Below are 20,350 nucleotides of genomic sequence, written 5' to 3'. Positions count from 1 at the left end.
TTCCAAATGTCTGACTATTGATGTCTAAGTAGAAAGCAAGTCCACAGGCACTGTCCACGTGCAAGCACACCACAGCCAGGGGCAGCGATGCCAGGCTGCTCATCCGCTGGCCTTGCCTCTAAGTCAGGGCCCCGCAGGATCAAACAGTCTTGGCCAAAGGACTGGAGGAAGCAACAGGGCAGGGAGCTGGGGCGGTGGGACACAGGAAGTAGGCACAGGGGCGTTCCAGGAGCAGCTCCAGAGCACATGCCTCTCCTCGAGAGCCAGCCCTTCCCTGGGTTTCCACAGGGAGACTTTCCTGCCAGGACCATCACAGCAAAGCTAATGGCGAAGAGAGGCCTGAGCATGAAGCAGGAGACACTTGTCCGACAGGCAGAGCGCTGGCTGTGAGCCAGGACCCGGGCCAGCAGCAGTGGCCTTGTGCCTGGGAGACAAGAGGAAGGGAGAGAGAGGGGCTGGGGAACACACTTTTTGTTGTTTCAATTTTGGTTTTAAAGGCAAAATGAAAATCCTTTACCACTGATGAGAAACCACCCAAATCCATAGTTGCACAGCCATTTAAAATACTCCTATTTTGATGTCTCCTATGTCCAGGTTATGGTTTAAAGACTAGTAATTTCCAGTGTCGTCTTCTGAACAAAATCAACACTCTCCTGGGTGCCTGTACTTTATCTAAGAAATGAGTGAAAGTACAAACCAAGGCCCTGTTTGAAGGACAAAAGACAAAATGAGGGATGGAGCTGCTCCCAGGTCAACATGGATCTCCAAGGTCAAGGACATGGTTCTCAAACCAGCCACTTGTCAACAGCACAGCAGAAGGTGTGTCACAGTGGGACCCTTTCTGGAAGGAACTGTTCCCAGATTCCCTTTTAAGATCAACTTCTACATTCTACTAATAGGGATGGGTGTGCCCACTGTAATGTGGAGATAAAAGAAACAGAAAAAGCAATCTTCTGAGCTAGGCCTGGTAACACATGCCTTTCCTCAAAGCACTTGGGAGGCAGAGGCAGGAGGATCTCTGTGAGCTACATAGTGAGACCCTGCCTTGGGGGAGTGGAATGGGAGGGGGGGGGAGGAAGAGGTGTCTTTTGATGCTTCAGAGATTTAAAAAAAAAAAAAAAAAAAAAACGGTACTGGCATTTTAAGTTTACTTTGTTTTGTTGAGACAGGGTCTCATCATATAACCCAGGCTAGCCCCATCATCCTGCCTCTGCCCGAGTGTGAGGATTACAGGTGTGTGCCCTGACACTGAGATGGATACTGGCCCCTGGCGATGGAAGGCTCGAGAGCATCAGACTCTATAGACACTGGAGCTTTGTAAGAGAAGCAGGAGCAACAGATGCTTTTTAAAAAAGGTCAAATGCCAAAAACAAAACAAAAAGTAAAACATTCCAAACCAAAGCAAACCACCAAAGGACAGGGGAGCAGCCTACAGACAGAAAAGAGGCCCCTGAGGACCCAATTATAAAAGGAAAAGAATATGTTTTTTTGGCAACTTGCAACCAAACACGATTGTCAGAAAATCCCATAATCAGACACTGCATGTTTGCTGAGACATATAGGGAGAACTCAAAAGATAACGGACAGGAAGGAGGCAGACGGATGGATGGCGGCTCTATAAACATTGTTCCACCGTGACTCCAGCATACAGGTAACAGTGTTATTTCTTGTTGGGTGACATCGTCTCTGGATCACAGAAGGGACCAGGCAAGGCTGCTTTTGCAGAACGTCACAGGTCCTCTGTGGTCTAAACAGGACAGGAAAGAACTGTGTTCTGTAAGGGACTCTGATCCTGCAGCACAGCGTCGGAAGCCTCTTCCTTGGGGTCCTGTCTGAGAAGGCCACAGAAAGATCACGGGGGCTCTTCAGGTTGCTTCTTGTGGGAAGTTACTGTTATTAGTCTGTCCCTCACTTCCTGGTCCGGTTATCGCAGAGTAGAAAAGGCCAGCACAGCCTCCGCAGACAGCAACAGCTGATCTGAACCAGGACGGCGGAGATCTCACCTTTATTTGTAAACAGAGTTGGCTATAGAATATATCTGTATATATTTATATATAATCTTTTCCTTAATGGAGATTTGACCCCAGCCTGGAGTGAGTTAGGCGTGGAATTGGAGTTTTGGTTTGTGGGAGCATGTTGTTTTCCCAAGTCTCAGTCCAAACGCTTGTACACTGGAAATTCCAAATGAAAAGCCACAGAAAGGAAAGGACTTTGAACACATTATCTCTTTGCTCGCACAAAGTACAAGGCGTTTGTTTTTGGATAGTACTTCACATTCTGCTTCTTGTCCATGAGCCCTCCAAATATGATAAGCTCTCCTCGGCCCTGTACCACTGTGTGCAGGCTGGTTTCGGGAGGTCCGACCACAGAACTGCTAGTAAAGACTTTCCATTTGACCCGGCCTTTCTCCTTGGTGTCTTTAATGTCCAGCACATACATCTGCATGGGCTTGCAGTTCATACTCTGGTACAAGGGTTTGCCAACATTGAGGGATTGTGGAGGGTGGTGGCCCAGGCGTCGGGCAATGGGGGGTAAGGAATGACCATCTCCCTGGGCTGGTCCTGGGCGGGGAATGGGTACTGTTTCTCCACTGCTCAGGTTCTGACTCCCAGGGGAGCTTGGAGAAGACCCAAGAGGAGGACTTAGTGCGGCCGAGGCTGAGGGGCCTTTGGATGACATCGCTTTGATGGCTTCCAAACTCCGACGCAGGGCACTGGGGGATACAGCCCCTGCAAGGGCGCTGGCCACATGCGGTGGGGTGTGAACACCATTGGTCTGTTCTGGAGGGTGTCTCACACTCCCCGCAACTGTCCTGCTGTCGGGACCATCCACATGACTGCTATTGGAAGCGGACTTCAGGTCCCAATTCAGATCAATGGAACTTAACCTCAGGTCCTTCTGATCTGGCAGAGACCCTCGTCGGGGGGCTAGAGAAAGTCCCATCTTTAGGTCATATCCTTCAGAGGCAGATGGGGTGCCTGGAGATACCACTTGTACAGGGCTGTCTAAGGAAGCACCCCCGACAGTGGCTGTTCCTGGAGACAAGGTTCCACCGTTGAGGATGGGAGAGCCATCTCCCCTGGCTGGGGAGAGGCTCCCTTCCCGGGAACCCGAGGGAGTCTGCCTTTGAGCCCTGGGCCTCAGTGTTCCCCAGCGGCCATTAACACAAGGAGCTTCATCCATACTCCTCACTGGGGACTGGGAGCGGTATTCTCGGGTTTCCGGAACCAGGGCTGGAGGAGTAGCACTGATAGGTGACGGGCGAGAGTTCAAACTGGGGCTGAGTGGCGCTCTCCCGCTGGGAGCCTGGCTGAAGACCACCACACACTGTCCCACCTGGAAGACAAAGGACCTGTGCTCACAGCCTCGCCTACAGTTCTCATCACCCTAGCAACTATCTCTAACATGGTCACTGGGAACGGAGGCCAGCTGTTTGTAGGCCTGAGCGGTGGAGATAAAGGAACAGTGGCTTTGGCTACAAAGGCAGGCAGACGAGGATGATTGCTGCTACAGTGTGAGGCGCTGTCATCAACCATGGCTGCGGGAGAGGGGCATCTGTGTGAGGGACCTGGGGACGTTCTTAGACAAACAGATCCTTAAAGCTAGAAGGAAAACGATGTACACCTATGTGCTCCAACCAAGCAGCTCATGGACATGGGAAATACTAAAAGAGGACATGACACCAAACTGGTTTCTACTTCTGTAAGTCTAACAAATTATTTTGGTTTTTCAGTTGAGGGCATTTCCTGCTGGCTACTCAATCCCCACTTACCCGGCAGGCTGGATGGCACCACAGTTCTGGGGCACCGTGGTCTTCATTTTCTACCTTGAGTGGCTGCCAGGCCCAGGGACCTGGGTGCATGTGCAGCAGCCAAGCATCTTTGAACAGCTGAAAGAGAAGGCCCAAGGGCAGAACTCAGGGTTGGCATGTGCTGCAACACACACAACTGCTGCCCCACAATTGTTTGACACTGACTTATTATTGTGTGACAGAACTATCGTCTTAGAGCTGTGCTACCTGGATGAAAGTGTGTGGGCTTTGCAGGGTAGACATCCTAAATCCTCAGCTATTCATATTTGCCTTTGTCTGCATCTATGACTCCTGCCTCCATTCACTCACACATGGCCACTGACTGTCCTGGCACATGGAACTGTTACCCATACATCAACTGTAACTGGTGTGTGTGTGTGTGCACGCGCGCACGCACAGGGAAGCAATAATATATCCATTAACTTTCTCAGTCTGCGTTCTCAAGTAAATTCCGTGTGGACTTTGGTTATCCACCTGTTTTCTACCCCACTGCCCCCTTTATTGGCAAACTTTGTAGTTTAAAGAAGAAACAGAGCTAGAAGGAATTGAGGAATGAGTAAGAGACCAATGTTTCTGGTCAAAAGTACCTCTCCCTCCACTCCCCGGAAAAAAGAACAGAGAAAAGGGCAGAAAATACAAAAGCTATCTACTCAAAGTGTGAGGGTGTTCTCTGAGTCAGCATGCCCAAGGAGGACTCTATCTTACTAAACAAGCAGGACAAACATGTTTCCAGTCGCTGAGGCAGAGTCACTGCAATACTCACAGCATTGGGACCGCCACAACCGCCAAGGATTAGGATAGTTGCATCATCTATAACAATCTGGGAAGATGAAGAAATTTAAAATCAACCTACAAAGACACAGACATCTGACTCATGATTCAGTGACATACACAAATGGCATGCCCAGCTCCCAGTGAGCTTTCCAGTTGCCCACTCTACCCAACCCACATCAATGCTAGCCCTTTGAACTGATGACCCTTGAACAGACATACTCTAACTTAAGAAAATATTAACACAAGAGTGTTAATCACAGAAAATGAAGAATTCTCTTAAGAAATAAAACCCCACTAAGGCCACTATAAGTAATACAGCAATAGAAGCTGAGAACAAACAGCACCAAAAAAAAAAAAAAAAAAAAAGAGAGAGAGAAAAGAAAAAGAGAAATTCTCTTTGGTTTACTGCACAGAGTATCTCATCTCATTCCCATGAAGATACTAACTAACTACAGTGCTTGCTCAATAGTTAAAACTCTTTAGCACCTGGGACTGGCCACCTCGTGGATGAGGACTGGGGCCAGAGATGTTCGGCTTGGACCACGCCCACTGCTCCAGGTCAAGGACCCAGACTTCATTGCTCCTGTGAGATAAGAACACAGTCATAAGGAAGTTGAGAGCTCCAGGGAGCACAGTGGTGCCTGGGAGTTTCTGTGCCTGTGCCCAGCGGGGAAACTTACACCACTTTCATACACACAGCCTGTCTGGGCTGGAGGCTCCAGAGATGATTTCCTCAGAGTCCAGGGCTTCAGAAGAAAAAAAATCGTGGCTGAACCCTAGTTTTGTAGCCTTAACAAGAATCTTTATTTTCTCTACCTTTGGTTTCCTTTCCTATGAAACAGAAACACTGCTGATCTTCAGAACTGACAGAAACCAGGCATATGCCAGGCGTGGTGGAGCATGTCTTTAACCCTAGTGGGGGTGGGGAGGTACAGGGCGGCAGAGGCCAGAGTCTCAGGCCAGCCTGGTCTACAGAATGAGTTCTAGGTCAGCCAGGGCTACACAGAAAACTGTCTTGGGAAACAAAACGAGGGGGGGAGGGAGAGAGGGGGGAGAGGGGGGAGGGGGGGAGGGAGGGAGGGTGCACCAGAGAACCGGAGAAACTATTTACATTATCAAGGTGTCAGCACACACTCAGCACTGACCCCATCTTGGGACTTTTCAACCTTTTACCCCTCTGTGGCCATGAGGTCTTATCTGAGTTGAGTGAGCAGCCACATGTTAGACCCAAAGTACAAGCAGGGGGCAGTTGGTCAAGTGACCACCTTTCAAAAACAAAAACCACAAGAGAGACAAAAATGATCCTGAAGGCATTTATCACAGTGCAGGAGCTAAAAAAGGCTCCACTGATCATGACAACAGAGTATTTCACAGTGGTTCATAAAAGCATCGGGTTTTTGTTTTTCAAGACAGGGTTTCTCTCTGTAACAGTCCTGGCTGCCCTGGAACTTGCTCTGTAGACCCGGCTGTCAGGGAACTCACAGAGATCCACCTATCTCTGCCTCCTAAGTGCTGGGATTAAAAGTGTGTGCCACCACCGCCTGGCTTAAAAGCTTCAGTTTTATCAGGAACCAACTGCTATATTCAACTCAAGAAGGCAGCAGTGCTGGGTGTGGAGGCAGAGACAGGCAGACAGCAGTAAGTTCAAGGTTAGCCTGGTCTACATAAATTCCAGGCCAGCCAGAGACCCTGTCTCAAAACACCAACCTCTCCTGCCAAAGGAAAGAAGTAGTATGACCTTGGCATGGACATCCCGCCTCTCCACCCCCACTGCAATCCCAGTACTTGTAAGGCCAAGAATTGCATGAATCAAGGCCAGACAGAGTTAGCTATAAGTAAGACTTTGTAAAAAAAAAAAAAAGAAAAAGAAAAAGAAAAAGAAAAAGAAAGAAAGAAAAAAGAAGAAGGAATCTGGGCAAGGACTGACTCCTGGCTGGCAGTCTCTAGTTTATGGTTATCTCTTTAAGGTCTTCTATTTACTTACAGAATATAATACAAAATAAGTAATCCCAAACTTAAACCCTAAACCCTCTCGCATCTGGAGGGCAGTTCCTTTTTTGTTTCTCTTCATAAATATTTTATATTTAATTTACATTTTTGTTTTGCTTTCTTTCTTTCTTTTTTTTTTTTTTTTAAAGACAGGTTCTCATATAGCCCAGGTTGGCCTTAAATGTAGCCTAGAATAACCCTAAACTCCTCCATAACTTTTTTTTTTTGTAGACTAGGCTGGCCACTTTATAATTTATTATTTTTATTTTATGTGCACTAACGTTTTGCCTGCATGTATGCCTGTGTGAGAGTATCAGAAGCCCTGGAACTGGAGTTACAGACAGGTGTGAGCTGCCATGTAGGTGTTGGGAATTGAACCTGGGGCCTCTGGAAGAGCAGTCAGTGCTCTTAACCACTGAGCCATCTCTCCAGCCCCTCCATGACTATTTTAAAACACAAAGCCCATGAGTCCTGTCAGAGAGCAAGCTTGGGTCTGCTTTCTTGATGGCTCATCAACTCCCCATTTTATTCAGAACATATAGAAAATTCCTGTGGTTCCTACTCACACCAGTAATGCAGATGAACTGCTATTCTGGCTCTGGACTTCACAGGATGGGCAGTGATAAGGAAGGCAGTGGCTGGACAGTTTCATTTCTAACTCACTCTCCCAATCTCCTATCCCATTTGGAGGGTGCATGATTTCTACCTATCCTGTGACTATGCCTCTCTCCTTCTCCTGGAGGGCCTGCGCTGGGCAACAGGGCAGCCTGCTTCTTGGAAGGTGACCTTCTATAGGCACAAGATAGTAGACAAGGGGGAGGCTTCACAAGAACTTCACCCCATCGGATTAAACAGAAAGAAATTCCACTTAACCTTGACTGTGTGGAGATTTTCAACCTAGTGATTGGTGATGGAGAGACCAAAGAACTAAAGGCTGGAAGGAAGTAGCTAACTAGGTTGAGGAGAACTATGTTCAGAGATATGCTGTGCCTAGTTCACTTTCCTGGCCTGGTATGTCTAGGAGTTTCTACCTTTACATTAGCAAATCAGAAATACTCACATTTGCCGGGATCCTAGAGAGCCACCAAAGACAATCATTTTGTCACCTATCACACAGGAGGAATGGCCAGCCATGGGAGGAGGCCCATGGGTGGTGACAATGCAGTTCCACCTAGTGGAAAGCAGAAGGAAGAAGAGAAAGTCAGAACCACCTAGCCATCTTGAAAGCTTAAGGAATAAAGGATTAGTGGCATCCACTTTAGACAGGCTGTCGTCACCTTTCTAGCAGACATCTGACACCCTCACAGACACACATGTAGGCCAAACACCAGTGCAAATAAAAAAGAAAGACAGACAGACAGACATGTCTGTCAGGCGTGGTGGTGCACATCTTTAATCCCAGCACTCAGGAGGCAGAGGCAGGAGGATCACTGTGACTTTTGAGGCCAACCTGGTCTACAATAGTGAGTTCCAAGGCAGCCAGGGCTATGTAGAGAGACACTGTCTCGAAAAACCAGAAACACAAAATAAGACAGACATGTGTGAGAAACAACCCGCTTGGTCTGAGAATGTGGCAGTCCACAGGGGTCCCCATGTGCACACTGCTCCTGTGCTCCTGGAGTGGAACTAATGAAACTGAGAAGGCCTTCTCCAACTGGCCTGCCCACTTTCCTCAGAGACAACCAGAGCTCTTCTACTTCTTCTCCTGAGGAAAGGGCACTGCAAAGCATCTCAATCCAGAAGGAAGCTTCTGCTGTGCACTCTCCGCCTGGACAGAACTTTTGTTTCCATCAGGCTCTTCAGGGGATTCTGTTGTTTTGCGTTAATAATTTTAAAAATATTTATTTTTATATAAATGTGTGTCTATGTGAGTATATGCTGTGTGTGTGTGTGTGTGTGTGTGTGTGTGTGTGTGTGTGTGTGTGTGTGTTGGGGGTGGGGGATGGGATGCCCAGAGTCCAGAAGAGGGTGTTGGATCCTCTGGAGCTGAGAACTTGGGAAGTGAGCTCTGGTCCTCTCTTCATCTCTCCAGCCCCTCCAAGGGATTCTTGATACACAAAAACTAAATCCATTGATTTAAACTCCATTTTTGGGCCAGCAAGATAGCTTGATGGGCAAAGGCACTTGCCACCAAGCCTAATAATCTGAGTATGATCCCTAGGATTCACATGGTTAAAGGACATAAAATGGCTCCTAGAGTTGTTCTCTGCACTCCATATACATGTTGTAGCGCGCGCTCGCACACACACACACACACACACACACACACACACACACACACACACACACACACACAAACCAAAAAAGTAATACAATGAAACCCATTTCTTCCAGATATAGAATGTATTATCTTTGTGACTTACCAATTTTTAGATGGTGAGTATGTGTGGATTTCATCAAAGAATCTCTCTGGTTGGTGTAAGGGATAGGGACTTGGCCTTGTCCAGCCACCAAATAGCACTAGCAAGTCCTTATACACGACTAGTGTGGCTCCAGCTTTGGGGGAAGGATAGGACCCTAGGAAGAGGCATCAGCACTATGGTTAGGAATAGGAACATACAATTCATTAGGCTAGCCACAGGTCATCTTCCCTTGGAAGGACAAGGAGGGGACCAATGTCACACAGGGGAGAGAGGCTGTGTTTTCAGGTCTGAGAGACTCATTACTGATTTGTACATTTTCATAAGCAACAGAGAAAGGTACTCAGCTTTCTTTGGAAAGTGGAATGGGCTGGGTATCCATCTCAAAAGGTCCCAGTTTACCTTAGCTTAACTTTACAATGGTGCTGCAGTAGCCAACAGTCAGTGGAAAGACTCCTTTGAAATTTCATCTTTTATAGGCTAGTGAGAATGCTGGGTAATGCAGTGAACCTCAGCTCCCAGTCAGTCTCCTGGCCACAGGAATGGTGGGCACTGCACACCACTCTATGTTGCTGTGTTGGGGTGTCTGGGAGGCCAGGTATATTATATATACTTCCCACTTAGAATGGGTTTATTGGACTATAACCCTATCATAAATCACATGGAGTTTGAGACTAGCTTGGGCTCCAAGAAACACTATCAAAAAAAAAAAAAAAAAGTAAGAAATTTGGCCCATGATGGGATGGCAAATATCTCATAGATAGGAACCTACTTTTCTAGAGTTTCTGTTTTGAAATGATCATTGCTATTTCTCCCAATTCCTCACTGGGTATCTCATTGTTAGTATGGTGAAAGTAATTTGTCCCAAAATCTAGGGGTCAGAAAATACTGGAATATCAAAAAAAACAAACAAACAAAAAAAAAAAAACCAGCCAGGCTAGAAATGGCTTAGCAGTTAAGAGAACTTGTTGTGGAATATTAGTTTAAGATGTGTTATATTCATTTGTACTGTAGAATATTTGTTTAATGATGTATGCAGTCTTTTATGTTACATTTGTTTAACTCTGTAAAGCTGTGTGTTACTTTGTCTGTCTAAAACACCTGACTGGTCTAATAAAGAGCTGAATGGTCAATTGACAGGCAGGAGACGAATAGGTAGGGCTGGCAGCCAGAGAGAATAAGTAGGAGGAGAAATCTAGGGATGAACGATCAAGGAGTGAGAAAAGGAGAGGAAGATGCCAGGGGCCAGCCACCCAGCCAGCCAGCCATGGAGTAAGAAGGAAGGAAAGAAAGATATAAAGAAAGGTCAAAAGCCCAGAGGCAAAACATAATTAAAGAGAAATGGGATAATTTAAGTTAGAAAAGCTAGAAGCAAGCCAAGCTAAGGCTGGGCATTCATAAGTTAAAAATAAGTCTCCATGTATTTATTTGAGAGCTGGGCTGCAGGCCCCAAAAGAGTAAGGAAAAAAAACTACAACTACATCTTGGCATTCCAATGTGGGACCTGAATTTCCACATAGGGCCTGAGAAAGCTAAAACAAAACAAAACAAACAACAAGCAAAAACTGGAAACAGCTCATTTAAGAAGCTCTGCTGATGCTGGGTGGTGGTGGTGGTGGTGGTGGTGGTGGTGGTGGTGCACTCCTTTAATCCCAGCACTCGGGAGGCAGAGCCAGGCGGATCTCTGTGAGTTCAAGGCCAGCCTGGTCTATAGAGCGAGATCCAGGACAGGCACCAAAGCTACACAGAGAAACCCTTTCTCAAAAAACAAACAAACAAAAAGAATAGCCATGTAGAGGTGGGAAATACACAGGGAGTCTGGATCCTGTATAATGTTATGTTGATACTGAATTTTTTGAAGGCTGATTAGCAAACGACAGCAGCTGACAGACGTGGTACTGTGAACTGGACTCCTAAATTGAACCAGTCTAGATATTTGAGGGCTATCTTAACTTTAAAAAAGAAGTAAAAAAATGTGTTACATTGGAGAAGAGGTTTTGCTTTTGTTTCCATAGAAAACCAGAGGCTGTGGATTCTTTCAGGGTTAATGTGGATCAGGTTTGATTGAGGAAGACCTCTTGAATCTTGACAGGTGATATATATCAACAAAGGTTACAACTGGTCTTTCCAGGACTTGGCCATCATCTCAATTTTTTCAGGGACTCCTAAAGATGCCTCCACCCACAGACAACAGGAAGCAGTCTAGAGAACACAACACCCACATTCCCAAGAGATGGGGTAGGTGGTTTTTGGTTATTTGGTGGGTTATGGATGTTTGTTATCATTTAGGGAATATAGAAATATAGGATAAAAAGACAACTATTAATCTCTGATATTTTGCACTGGCATGGATTTTGGCATATTGATAGAACATTAAAGTTATTCTTGTTATTCTGTATATATGTTTCTACTCTTGTTTGGGGTATTGTGCTTATGCAGCTCATTTAAAAATGTAATGTATAATTAAGAAACGAAGTTAGTAGTTAATCTATAATAATCAAACTTGTAGTCACATTAAGTATGTTTTTAAGGTTAAACAGGTATATTTTAGACAGATAGATGATTTTCAAACACTTCAAAGACTATAGAATATGGCATTTAAGATGTTTAATAACCTAAGGTTTTTCAGGACAATGAGACACATCTGCTCCTGGCAGCACCAATTTACTTCACAAAAGGTTGATGGATATTGAAAAAACTCTACATGAAGTTTGCTTTCAATGGGGCAAGGCTAGCCAATAGGGCAAGAAACTGTTATTGCCTTGACTGATGACAATATGCTATACAGACTGAACAAGTGGAACACAGGAAAAAGACTGTTGAACTTTGCAAAGACAAGATAGGACAGTCCTTCAAGATTCCTGCTTCACAGGAGAGTCTCCAGATATTCTGCAGGACCCAGAGGGAAGCGATTGACGAACTTTGCCAATACAAGGCAGGACAGTCCTTCAAATTTCCTGCTTCACTGAAAAGTCTGCCAGATACTCTAGGCCTAGAGACTGAAGATGGATGCCCTAACATTGCAGAGGAACTTTGGGTGACTGTCCAGGCAACCAAATAGCTCTCTTGATAGGTAATATTACATCCTTCTGGGGTCTTTGATGGAATTAAAGACTAAATAGTTAAGAGTTGTAGTTTCCCTTAGTTAAGACAGGTGGTAAATTGGGTATAAACTTTGGAACCACTAAGATAAGATAGATATGTAGTTTTACTATGTTAAAGTTAGAACCTTTAATTTTTATCTAGACAAAAAGGGGGAAATGTTGTGGAATATTAGTTTAAGATGTACTACATCCATTTATGCTGTGGACTATTTGTTTAACAATGCAAAGATGCACTGCATGCTTTTATGTTGCATTTGTTCAACTCTGTAAAGCCTCCAGTCTAGCATGTGGATTTGATCTGAGACCTGGTGATACGACTTCACAGTTAAGTGTAGAAACTGAAGCTTAACACCACGGGTCTTCCACACAATGGAACAAACAAGAGTGCAATTTTTTTATTATTTATCTGTTTAATTAATTAATTATATTATATTATTATTAATATTATTATTATTATTTGAGACAGGGTTTCTCTGTGTAACAGCTCTAGCTGTCCTGGATTGCTTTGTAGACCAGGCTGGCCTCCAACTCACAGAGCTCTGCCTGCCTCTACCTCCTAAGTGCTGGGATTAAAGGCATGCTCTACCACTGCCCAGTCATTTTTATTTATTAAGATATATTTAAGTATTTATGTGTAAGTGTGTGTGTGTGTGTGGTGCACGTGCACATGAGTATAGGTGCCCTTGGCGACCAGAGGCATCAGCTCCCCTGGAGCTAGAACTGCAGGCCCCTGCTGGAAACTAAACTTGAATCCTCTGCAACAGCAGTATGTGCTGTTAGCTACTGATCTCTCTCTCCAGCCCTTCAAAATATAGTCCTTTAATCTGCAAAACAATCTCTAGAGCATCTACATTGAGTCAGGGATTGTATTTCTGGGTTAATAAAATCCCCTGAGCAAATAAAGAATCAGTGCTAAGCCGGGCGTGGTGGCGCACGCCTTTAATCCCAGCACTCGGGAGGCAGAGCCAGGCGGATCTCTGTGAGTTCGAGGCCAGCCTGGACTACCAAGTGAGTCCCAGGAAAGGCGCAAAACTACACAGAGAAACCCTGTCTTGAAAAATCAAAAAAAAAAAAAAAAAAAAAAAAAAAAAAAAAAAAAGAATCAGTGCTAAACAGGTATTTTTGTCTGGGGAGAGGAACTTCAACTGAGAAAATGCCTCCAACAGACTGCCTATAGGAAAATCTGTAGAACATTTTCTTGATTAATGATTGATGTGGGTAGGTCAAACTCATAGGGATTTCATGGCAGTAACAGCCAAATGTCACAAGACAATAAGAAGATTTACAATCCCATCACTTTCTCAAAAATCATTTATATTCTCAACAAATAGGATTGTTATCTTGGTTTTAAGATTAAATAAGTTAAAAAAAAAGTACATTTTGTTTTGTTTGTTTGATTGATTGATTTTTCAAGACAGGGTTCTCTGTGTAGTTTTGGCTGTGCTGGAACTCGCTTTGTAAACCAGGCTAGCCTCAAACTCATGAAGATCCACCTGGCTCTGCCTCCTGAGTACTGGAATTAAAGTCGTGTGCCACCACCGCCTGGCAAAAAACAGCACATTTTTATTTACACATGTGGTGTGTGTGTGTGTGGTGGTTACACACTTGTCAAAGCACCCGTGTGGAGGTCAGAGGATACCTTGTAGTTCCTTCCTTCCGTTTTGTGTGTTTCAGGGATGGAATTCAAGTTGGCAGGCAGGGAGCAAGCAATACTGATTTTTCCTCTGACTTCTTTATTTATAGGGGTCTCCCCTTGGAGGGCACCACTCATTCTGATGGTCTTCTGCTCTCAGATAATCCTTTCTGGAAATGCTCTCATGGACCTGCCCAGAGGTGCATCTCCTGCTTGCTTCCAGAGCCCATCATGATTAAACACATGGACAGACTCAGTGTTCAGACTCCTCCTGCTGGGCACAGCGGCACTCCTAGCACTTGGGAGTCGGTGCTAGGATTGCTGATCAGTGTGCACACCCCTGATGCTGCTGCCTCCACCCTTCGCTGACATCAGACCCCAGCTTCTTTGGCCTTCCAATCAGGACTGAAGGCCACTGACTCTCTAGGAATCTTCTAGGCCTTCAGCATCAGATTGGGACTGCTAAGGCATCTGGCTTTGTGGGCTGAGCAGCTAGTGTTCTCAGCTAGTGTGCAGATGGCCACGGTTAGACTACCCAGTCCCTATGGTGTAAGCCATTCTAATGGATCTTTGATTTTTATTTTATTATCTACTATTATTTATTATTATTTATTAATTTTTGGTTTTTCAAGTCAGGGTTTCTCTGTGTCCTGGAACTTGCTCTGTAGACTAGCCAGAGCTGCCTGTCTCTTCCTCCTAAGTGCTGGGCTTAAAGCAATATGTCACCATGCCTGGCTATGAATCTCTTTTATAATCTACACAAACTCATATTCATTCACCACCCCCTTCATGTGACTATCTAGACCCCTTTCATTTCAATAATGGGATAATGATAAAAATCCAAAAATGGGTTTCACTTTCCAAATGTTCTGAGTAAAGGGTTACTAACATTAACATTTTTTATACAAATATTTCCCTAGTCACTGAACTATACTACAAAGTAAATAAAAACAAACCCAGATTGTTCCCATTACTGACAAAAGACTTCCAGCTGTACATGTGATTTGATAATAGCTGACAATTTTGAAAACTAATCTAGGACTAGACCTTAGGAACATGTCAGAGGTAAAGTCTGAGAATGGAACTCAACAGCATGCCAATGACTCCAGAAGAAAAGCAGCAGGCAAAAAAAAAAAAAAAAAAAAAAAAAAAAACTGGCTCCCATGTGTTTAATTGTATGTTGTTGCTTTTTAAAGAGGGCATGGTCTAAAGTCCCCGAAACCAACGTAAACATTGTTCTCTTGGAGATGGAGAGATGGTGCATTGGTTAAGAGTGCTCAGTGGTCTTGCAAGGGACCGAGTTCTGTTCCCAGTCCCCACACTACTAATAACTCGCCCTCCTGGGAATCTGATGCCCTCTTCAGGTCTTTATGAGTGGCACTGCACTCATACAGTCCTCAGACCATTGCAACACACTTCTGTCTGTGCTGGGCTAAAGGCCTGGGGAGGGAGAGGAGTCCCATGTCACCTCAGTAACCCATTGCTTTATTTATACACTGTGCTCCCCCAATAACAGACTGTCCTGGGGCAGAGGGGCTATTTCTTATGAAAACCTCTGATGAACTGAAACCCATCATCGAAGCCTACTGATGACAGGTCCCTCCTGTGCTGGGGACAGAGTTGGCTCCCTGTAATCATGACACAGCCTGGAGGCAGTGGCTGCCATCTCAACATGATAAACCAAACATTTCTCCTTTTTACTTTTATTTATTTATTTTTGGGTTTTTGAGACAGGGTTTCTCTGTGTAGCCCTTGCTGTTCTGGAACTTGCTGTAAACCAGGTTGGCCTTGAACTCACAGAGACTCGCCTACCTCTGCCTCCTGAATGCTGAGATTAAGGGTGTGTATCACCACTCCTGGCTTTAAAACATTTCTTAGTATAAATCTGTTTCTCTAATCCCCACCCCCTTCTATTTTATTGCTCATTTTCAGCAAGATCAGACATAATACACGCACGCACGCACGCACGCACGCACGCACGCACGCACGCACGGTTTCACTATGTGGCTTTGTTTTGTTTAGAGATCTGATCTCCTCATGTGTTTTGTGAACCAAGGAGACCTTGAATTTGCTTCAATCTTCTAGTATCAGGCTCTGAAGTGATGGAATTACAGGCATGTGCTGCCATGGCAAACTAAAGATAGACGTTTTCACTCTTACACCCCACACCCATGCCTTTAAAAACATCCCTGAGTAGTTTATGGAACACCCCAACGGCAAGGACTCTAGTACCTGCCATGAGAAGCAGGCCAGGGCCATGAGTATAAAGAGCTCCATGGGCGTTGTTCCCAGTGCCAATAAGCAAAGCCACATGAAAGACCACGGCATGAACAGGGAGCACTTGCCCGCTAAAAATTAACAACATGAAAAACAGTAAGGGTTCCTTGTCTCCACCGCAAGCTCTCTTTTGATCCAGTTTCTAGGGCAGCAGAGGTTACATCTGATAACTTAATTGCAGCCCTAGTCAGGGGCACCTTTCAAGTGGCTCCATTCACAGTGAAGACAATGTTGCTAGTCACAGACCTCCCCTCCTGGAGGAAACAGGAAAGGCCCACTAGCCCTGAAATATGCCAGTCTATTCACTCTCCCTTGGGGGGACGGGGGACGAGACTCAAGGTTACCAAAGAGCTGTATGGGCAGTTCTAGCTCTTCTCTCCAGCAGCACAGAATACTACCTACCTCCAAAAAGCATGTGTTCTAGAAAAATCCCAGGATCTTAACTTTATAAACAAAAATTCCTTTCTTCCCTCTGCTCTTCCCCACATGCCCTGAGACCATAGGCACAGACTGTCCCAGGGCTGCACTGGGTGGGAGGAAACAAGGCAAAGCTGCCACCCAATAAGAGTAAGATCAATAAACTCTGCCTCTAAACACAGTAGAGGAGCCAGAGCTGGCTAATGAAAGGTGGAGAAGCCCTCTAATCAAGCCCATTTCCTCCCCAGTCTGTGCTCTGATTGCCTGAGGCCCCCACTGCCTGCCAGCAAGACAAAGGCCAGCAGTAGTGACCAAGGCCAAAGCTACCCAGGGAGGTGCCTGGACATGAGCTCCTCCTGCCTGTGCCCTCTTGCCTCCCAACAGGACAGAGCAGGCCCGCCTGCAAATGTAAGATGGAAGCAGACGGGATGGAGTCACGGACAAACAGACTCCTGTAGCCCCTGGATTCTAACAAAAGTTGGAGAGAAGGCTGTGCCCTGAGCCCTGAGCCCACCACGTCCAGCATCCTAACAGATGGAGTTGGCAGAATTAGGTGGAAATGATGTGATGACAGCCAACTGTGGATCATATTGACCATACCGATCCCCAATTCCTTCTAAGACCTGCTTTCACTACTCTTCTGACAGACCCTGGTCAGGGGACAGACCTACTTGCAAGCCTGGGAACACCATCATCCCCTCTCCAGTGCCCAACTCTCAGGCACTCCCATCCCACCCTTCAAGATGAAGCCCTGCTGCTGCCATTCATGGACCCCCACAGCCTAGGCCTGCACCATACAAGCATTCTGCTTGTTTCTGTCTCTCTCTCCTGTGTCAGGGTATCTGCTGAGGACAGGGAACCGCTACTGCTTGGATGGTGCTGAAGACCCTAGTTTAGACTATACACTAGTCCTCTACAGAACAAAATGATTCGTGCCTAATGGGGTAAATAGGGGCTACTCCAAGTCTCTGCCCACTCAGAGCCCAAATGAAGATGCTTTTTGAGTAAAAGGACATTGGAGTCATCAAAATTGGTATACATAAAACCCCACAGCATTGGGGCTAGAGAGATAGCTCGGTGGTTGTGGTGGTTTGAAAGAAAATGGACCCCAAAGTGAATGGTGGTAAGGGGAGGTGTGGCCTTGTTAGAGCAGGTATGGACTTGTTGGAAGTGTGTCACTGTGGAGGTGGGCTTTGAGGTCTCATATATGCTCAAGCTACATCAGATCAGTTCCTGTTGCCTACAAGATGTAGAATTCTCAGCTCCTTCTCCAGGACCATGTCTGCCTGCACACCACCATGCCCCATCATGATGATAATGGACTGAACCTCTGAAACTGTATGCCACCATTAAATGTTTTTCTTTATAAGAGTTGCTGTAGTCACATGGCAAAATGCCCAGGGTACCTTGAAGATTTTGTTTTGGTCTAATGTCCTTGAAGCAACCAAAGCTACTCGCCTGAGAACGGGCTGTCATATACCTCCAGATTCTTAAAATTGAGTTATGGGATTAATGAGTAAGTATGATAACTCTGCTTATTAATATGTCAAAACTTGAGGGAAAATAATTGGAAATGATAACTCTGTTCTGTGGTTGATATATTGTGCACCCCAATAAACTTATCTGGGATCAGAGAACATAACAGCCACTAGATATAGAAGCCAGAAAATGGTGGCACACATGCCTTAATCCCAGCACTTGGGAGGCAGAAATCCATCCAGATCTCTGTGAGTTTAAAGCCTGACTCACACTTTTAATCCAAGGAAGTGAGCCTTTAATCTCAGGAAGTGATGGCAGAAAGCAGAAAGGTATTTAAGGCGTGAGGACCAGGAACTAGTGCTGGTTAAGCTTTTCAGCTCTTAGCAACACTTCAGCTGAGATCCATTTGGATGAGGACACAGAAGCTTCAGTCTAAGGAAACAGGATCAGCTGAGGAATTGGTGAAGCGAGGTGGCTGTGGCTTGTTCTGCTTCTCTGATCTTCCAGCATTCACCCCAGTACCTGGCTTCAGGTTTGATTTTAAAATAAGAACTTTTAAGATTCATGCTACACTGTTCTGTCATAGTTTATTAATGATGACTAAAAGATGAGCAAAAGGAAGTGAAACACATGTCCAAAACCAAAAATGATATGATCTATGTTTTGGAACATCATGAACGTATCTCTGCTTACTAAATTCTGTATAAATAAAGCCTGCAAGAGATACAGGTTGTCAGAACAGGACAATATACACCGAGATGCGCTTCCTCTCTGTCCATTTCTCCTAAAACAAAAATTAAAAAAAAAAAAAAGAGTCGCTGTGGTCATAGTGTCTCTTTGTAACAATAGAAACCCTCGGCCAGGCGGTGGTGGTGCACACCTTTAATCCCAGCACTCAGGAGGCAGAGTCAGGCGGATCTCTGTGAGTTCGAGGCCAGCCTGGACTACCAAGTGAGTTCCAGGAAAGGCACAAAGCTACACAGAGAAACCCTGTCTCGAAAAACCAAAAAAAAAAAAAAAAAAAAAAAAGCACTGGCTGCTCTTCCAGAGGACCTGGGTTTCATTTCCAGCATTCACAGTGTGGCTCACGACAGTCTGTAAATCCAGCTCCAGTGGATCCAACACCCTTTTGGCACTAGGTACACATGCGGTACAAAGACATTCATGCAGGCAAAACACCCACACACATAAAAATTTTTTAAATGGAGGGAAAGCCCACAATCTTTTCCAGTAGATATATAACCCCTGCCCTTTACAATGATAACCTGGGTCATAGAATATACAATGGCAAATGTAGCTCTATGTGCCTGGTGTGGTGTGGTTGCACATGCCTTTAGTTCTAGTACTTGGGAGGCAGAGGCAGGTAGATCTCTCTGAGATTTGATGCTAGCCCAACCTACATAGGGAGTTCCAGTACAGCCAGGGCAACATAGAGAAACTCTGTTCTTAAAAAGTAATTAATTAGGGCTGGAGAGATGACTCAGAGGTTAAGAGCACTGATTGCTCTTCCAGAGGTCCTGAGTTCAATTCCCAGCAACCACATGGTGGCTCACAACCATCTGTAATAAGGTCTGGTGCCCTCTTCTGGCCTGCAGTCATACATGCTGTATACATAATAAATAAATAAATCTTTTTTAAAAAAAGTAATTAATCAATCAAAAAGTATATATAGTAAAAAAAAAAAAAAAAAAAGTTAACTAGCAAACAACCACAAGTAGAATTCAAACTTCCTGGTGTGAGGTTTTCAAGACGCCATCCTTAGGGACTAGCAAGATAATTCATTGAGTAAAGATTTTACTGCCAAGCCTGACCACCTGGGTTCAATCCCTGGAATCTACATGGAGGAAGGAGAACCAACTCCGAGATGTTGGCCTCTGAGCTCCATACATATGCCACAGTGCACGAATGTGTGCAAGTGTGCACGCACACAAGCACATACACACACCACAAGTGTGGTTGTTGTTTTTTAATTAGCCATTTATTAATTATTTTTTAATTTATTTTTATTTTATGTGCACTGGTTCTTCACCTGCATGTATGTATGTCTGTGTGAGCCTGTCAGATCCTCTGGAACTGGAGTTACAGACAGTTGTGAGCTGCCATGTGGGGACTGGGAATTGAACCCAGGTCCTCTGGAAGAGCAGCCAATGCTCTTAACTGCTGAGCCAACTCTCCAGCCCCAAGTAAGTTTTTTTTTTTTAAAGCAATCATTCCTCACATAAAATGCAGTCATCATGTCACTGACACATATCAATCAAGTAGCATTTTAAAATTTCAGAAAGCTTATTAAAATAGCAATGATGACAGAAAAAACAGGAAACTGAGCAACAGCCACACTCAACATAAAGGTACTAGCAGAGATTGGGAGAGAGAAAGTACTAGTTATTTGAAAAGTAGACTTTTCGAAGGGTAGTTCAACCTCATTTCCTAAAGGCTGGGAGACAGTTGGCTTCTGAGCTCTGAAGGATGAAGCAATCTCCACCTAGAATTCAAGCTGACACTCTTA

General features: G+C 45.0%; 1 protein-coding gene across 2 annotated transcripts in view; it reads right to left on the bottom strand.

The window, feature by feature from the left end:
- Positions 1 to 1,120: 1,120 nt before the first annotated feature.
- Positions 1,121 to 20,350, bottom strand: part of Fbxo42 (F-box protein 42) — a 67,324-nt gene continuing 48,094 nt past the window's right edge. For both annotated transcript variants that reach the window (XM_076565585.1, XM_076565584.1), the window contains exons 5-10: positions 8,938 to 9,091; positions 7,635 to 7,745; positions 5,072 to 5,168; positions 4,575 to 4,631; positions 3,773 to 3,889; positions 1,121 to 3,336 (exon numbers count right to left, since the gene is read on the bottom strand). In XM_076565585.1, the coding sequence (XP_076421700.1) occupies positions 2,221 to 3,336; positions 3,773 to 3,889; positions 4,575 to 4,631; positions 5,072 to 5,168; positions 7,635 to 7,745; positions 8,938 to 9,091 (1,652 nt within the window). In that variant the 3' untranslated portion in view covers positions 1,121 to 2,220. The remainder of the gene's footprint in view (positions 3,337 to 3,772; positions 3,890 to 4,574; positions 4,632 to 5,071; positions 5,169 to 7,634; positions 7,746 to 8,937; positions 9,092 to 20,350) is intronic.

The sequence above is a fragment of the Peromyscus maniculatus genome, chromosome 2 (assembly GCF_049852395.1).
Source record: "Peromyscus maniculatus bairdii isolate BWxNUB_F1_BW_parent chromosome 2, HU_Pman_BW_mat_3.1, whole genome shotgun sequence".
In the NCBI taxonomy this organism is placed as follows: domain Eukaryota; kingdom Metazoa; phylum Chordata; class Mammalia; order Rodentia; family Cricetidae; genus Peromyscus; species Peromyscus maniculatus.
The sequence above is the reverse complement of the archived record's forward strand: the minus strand, read 5'-3'. Positions and strand labels throughout refer to the sequence as shown.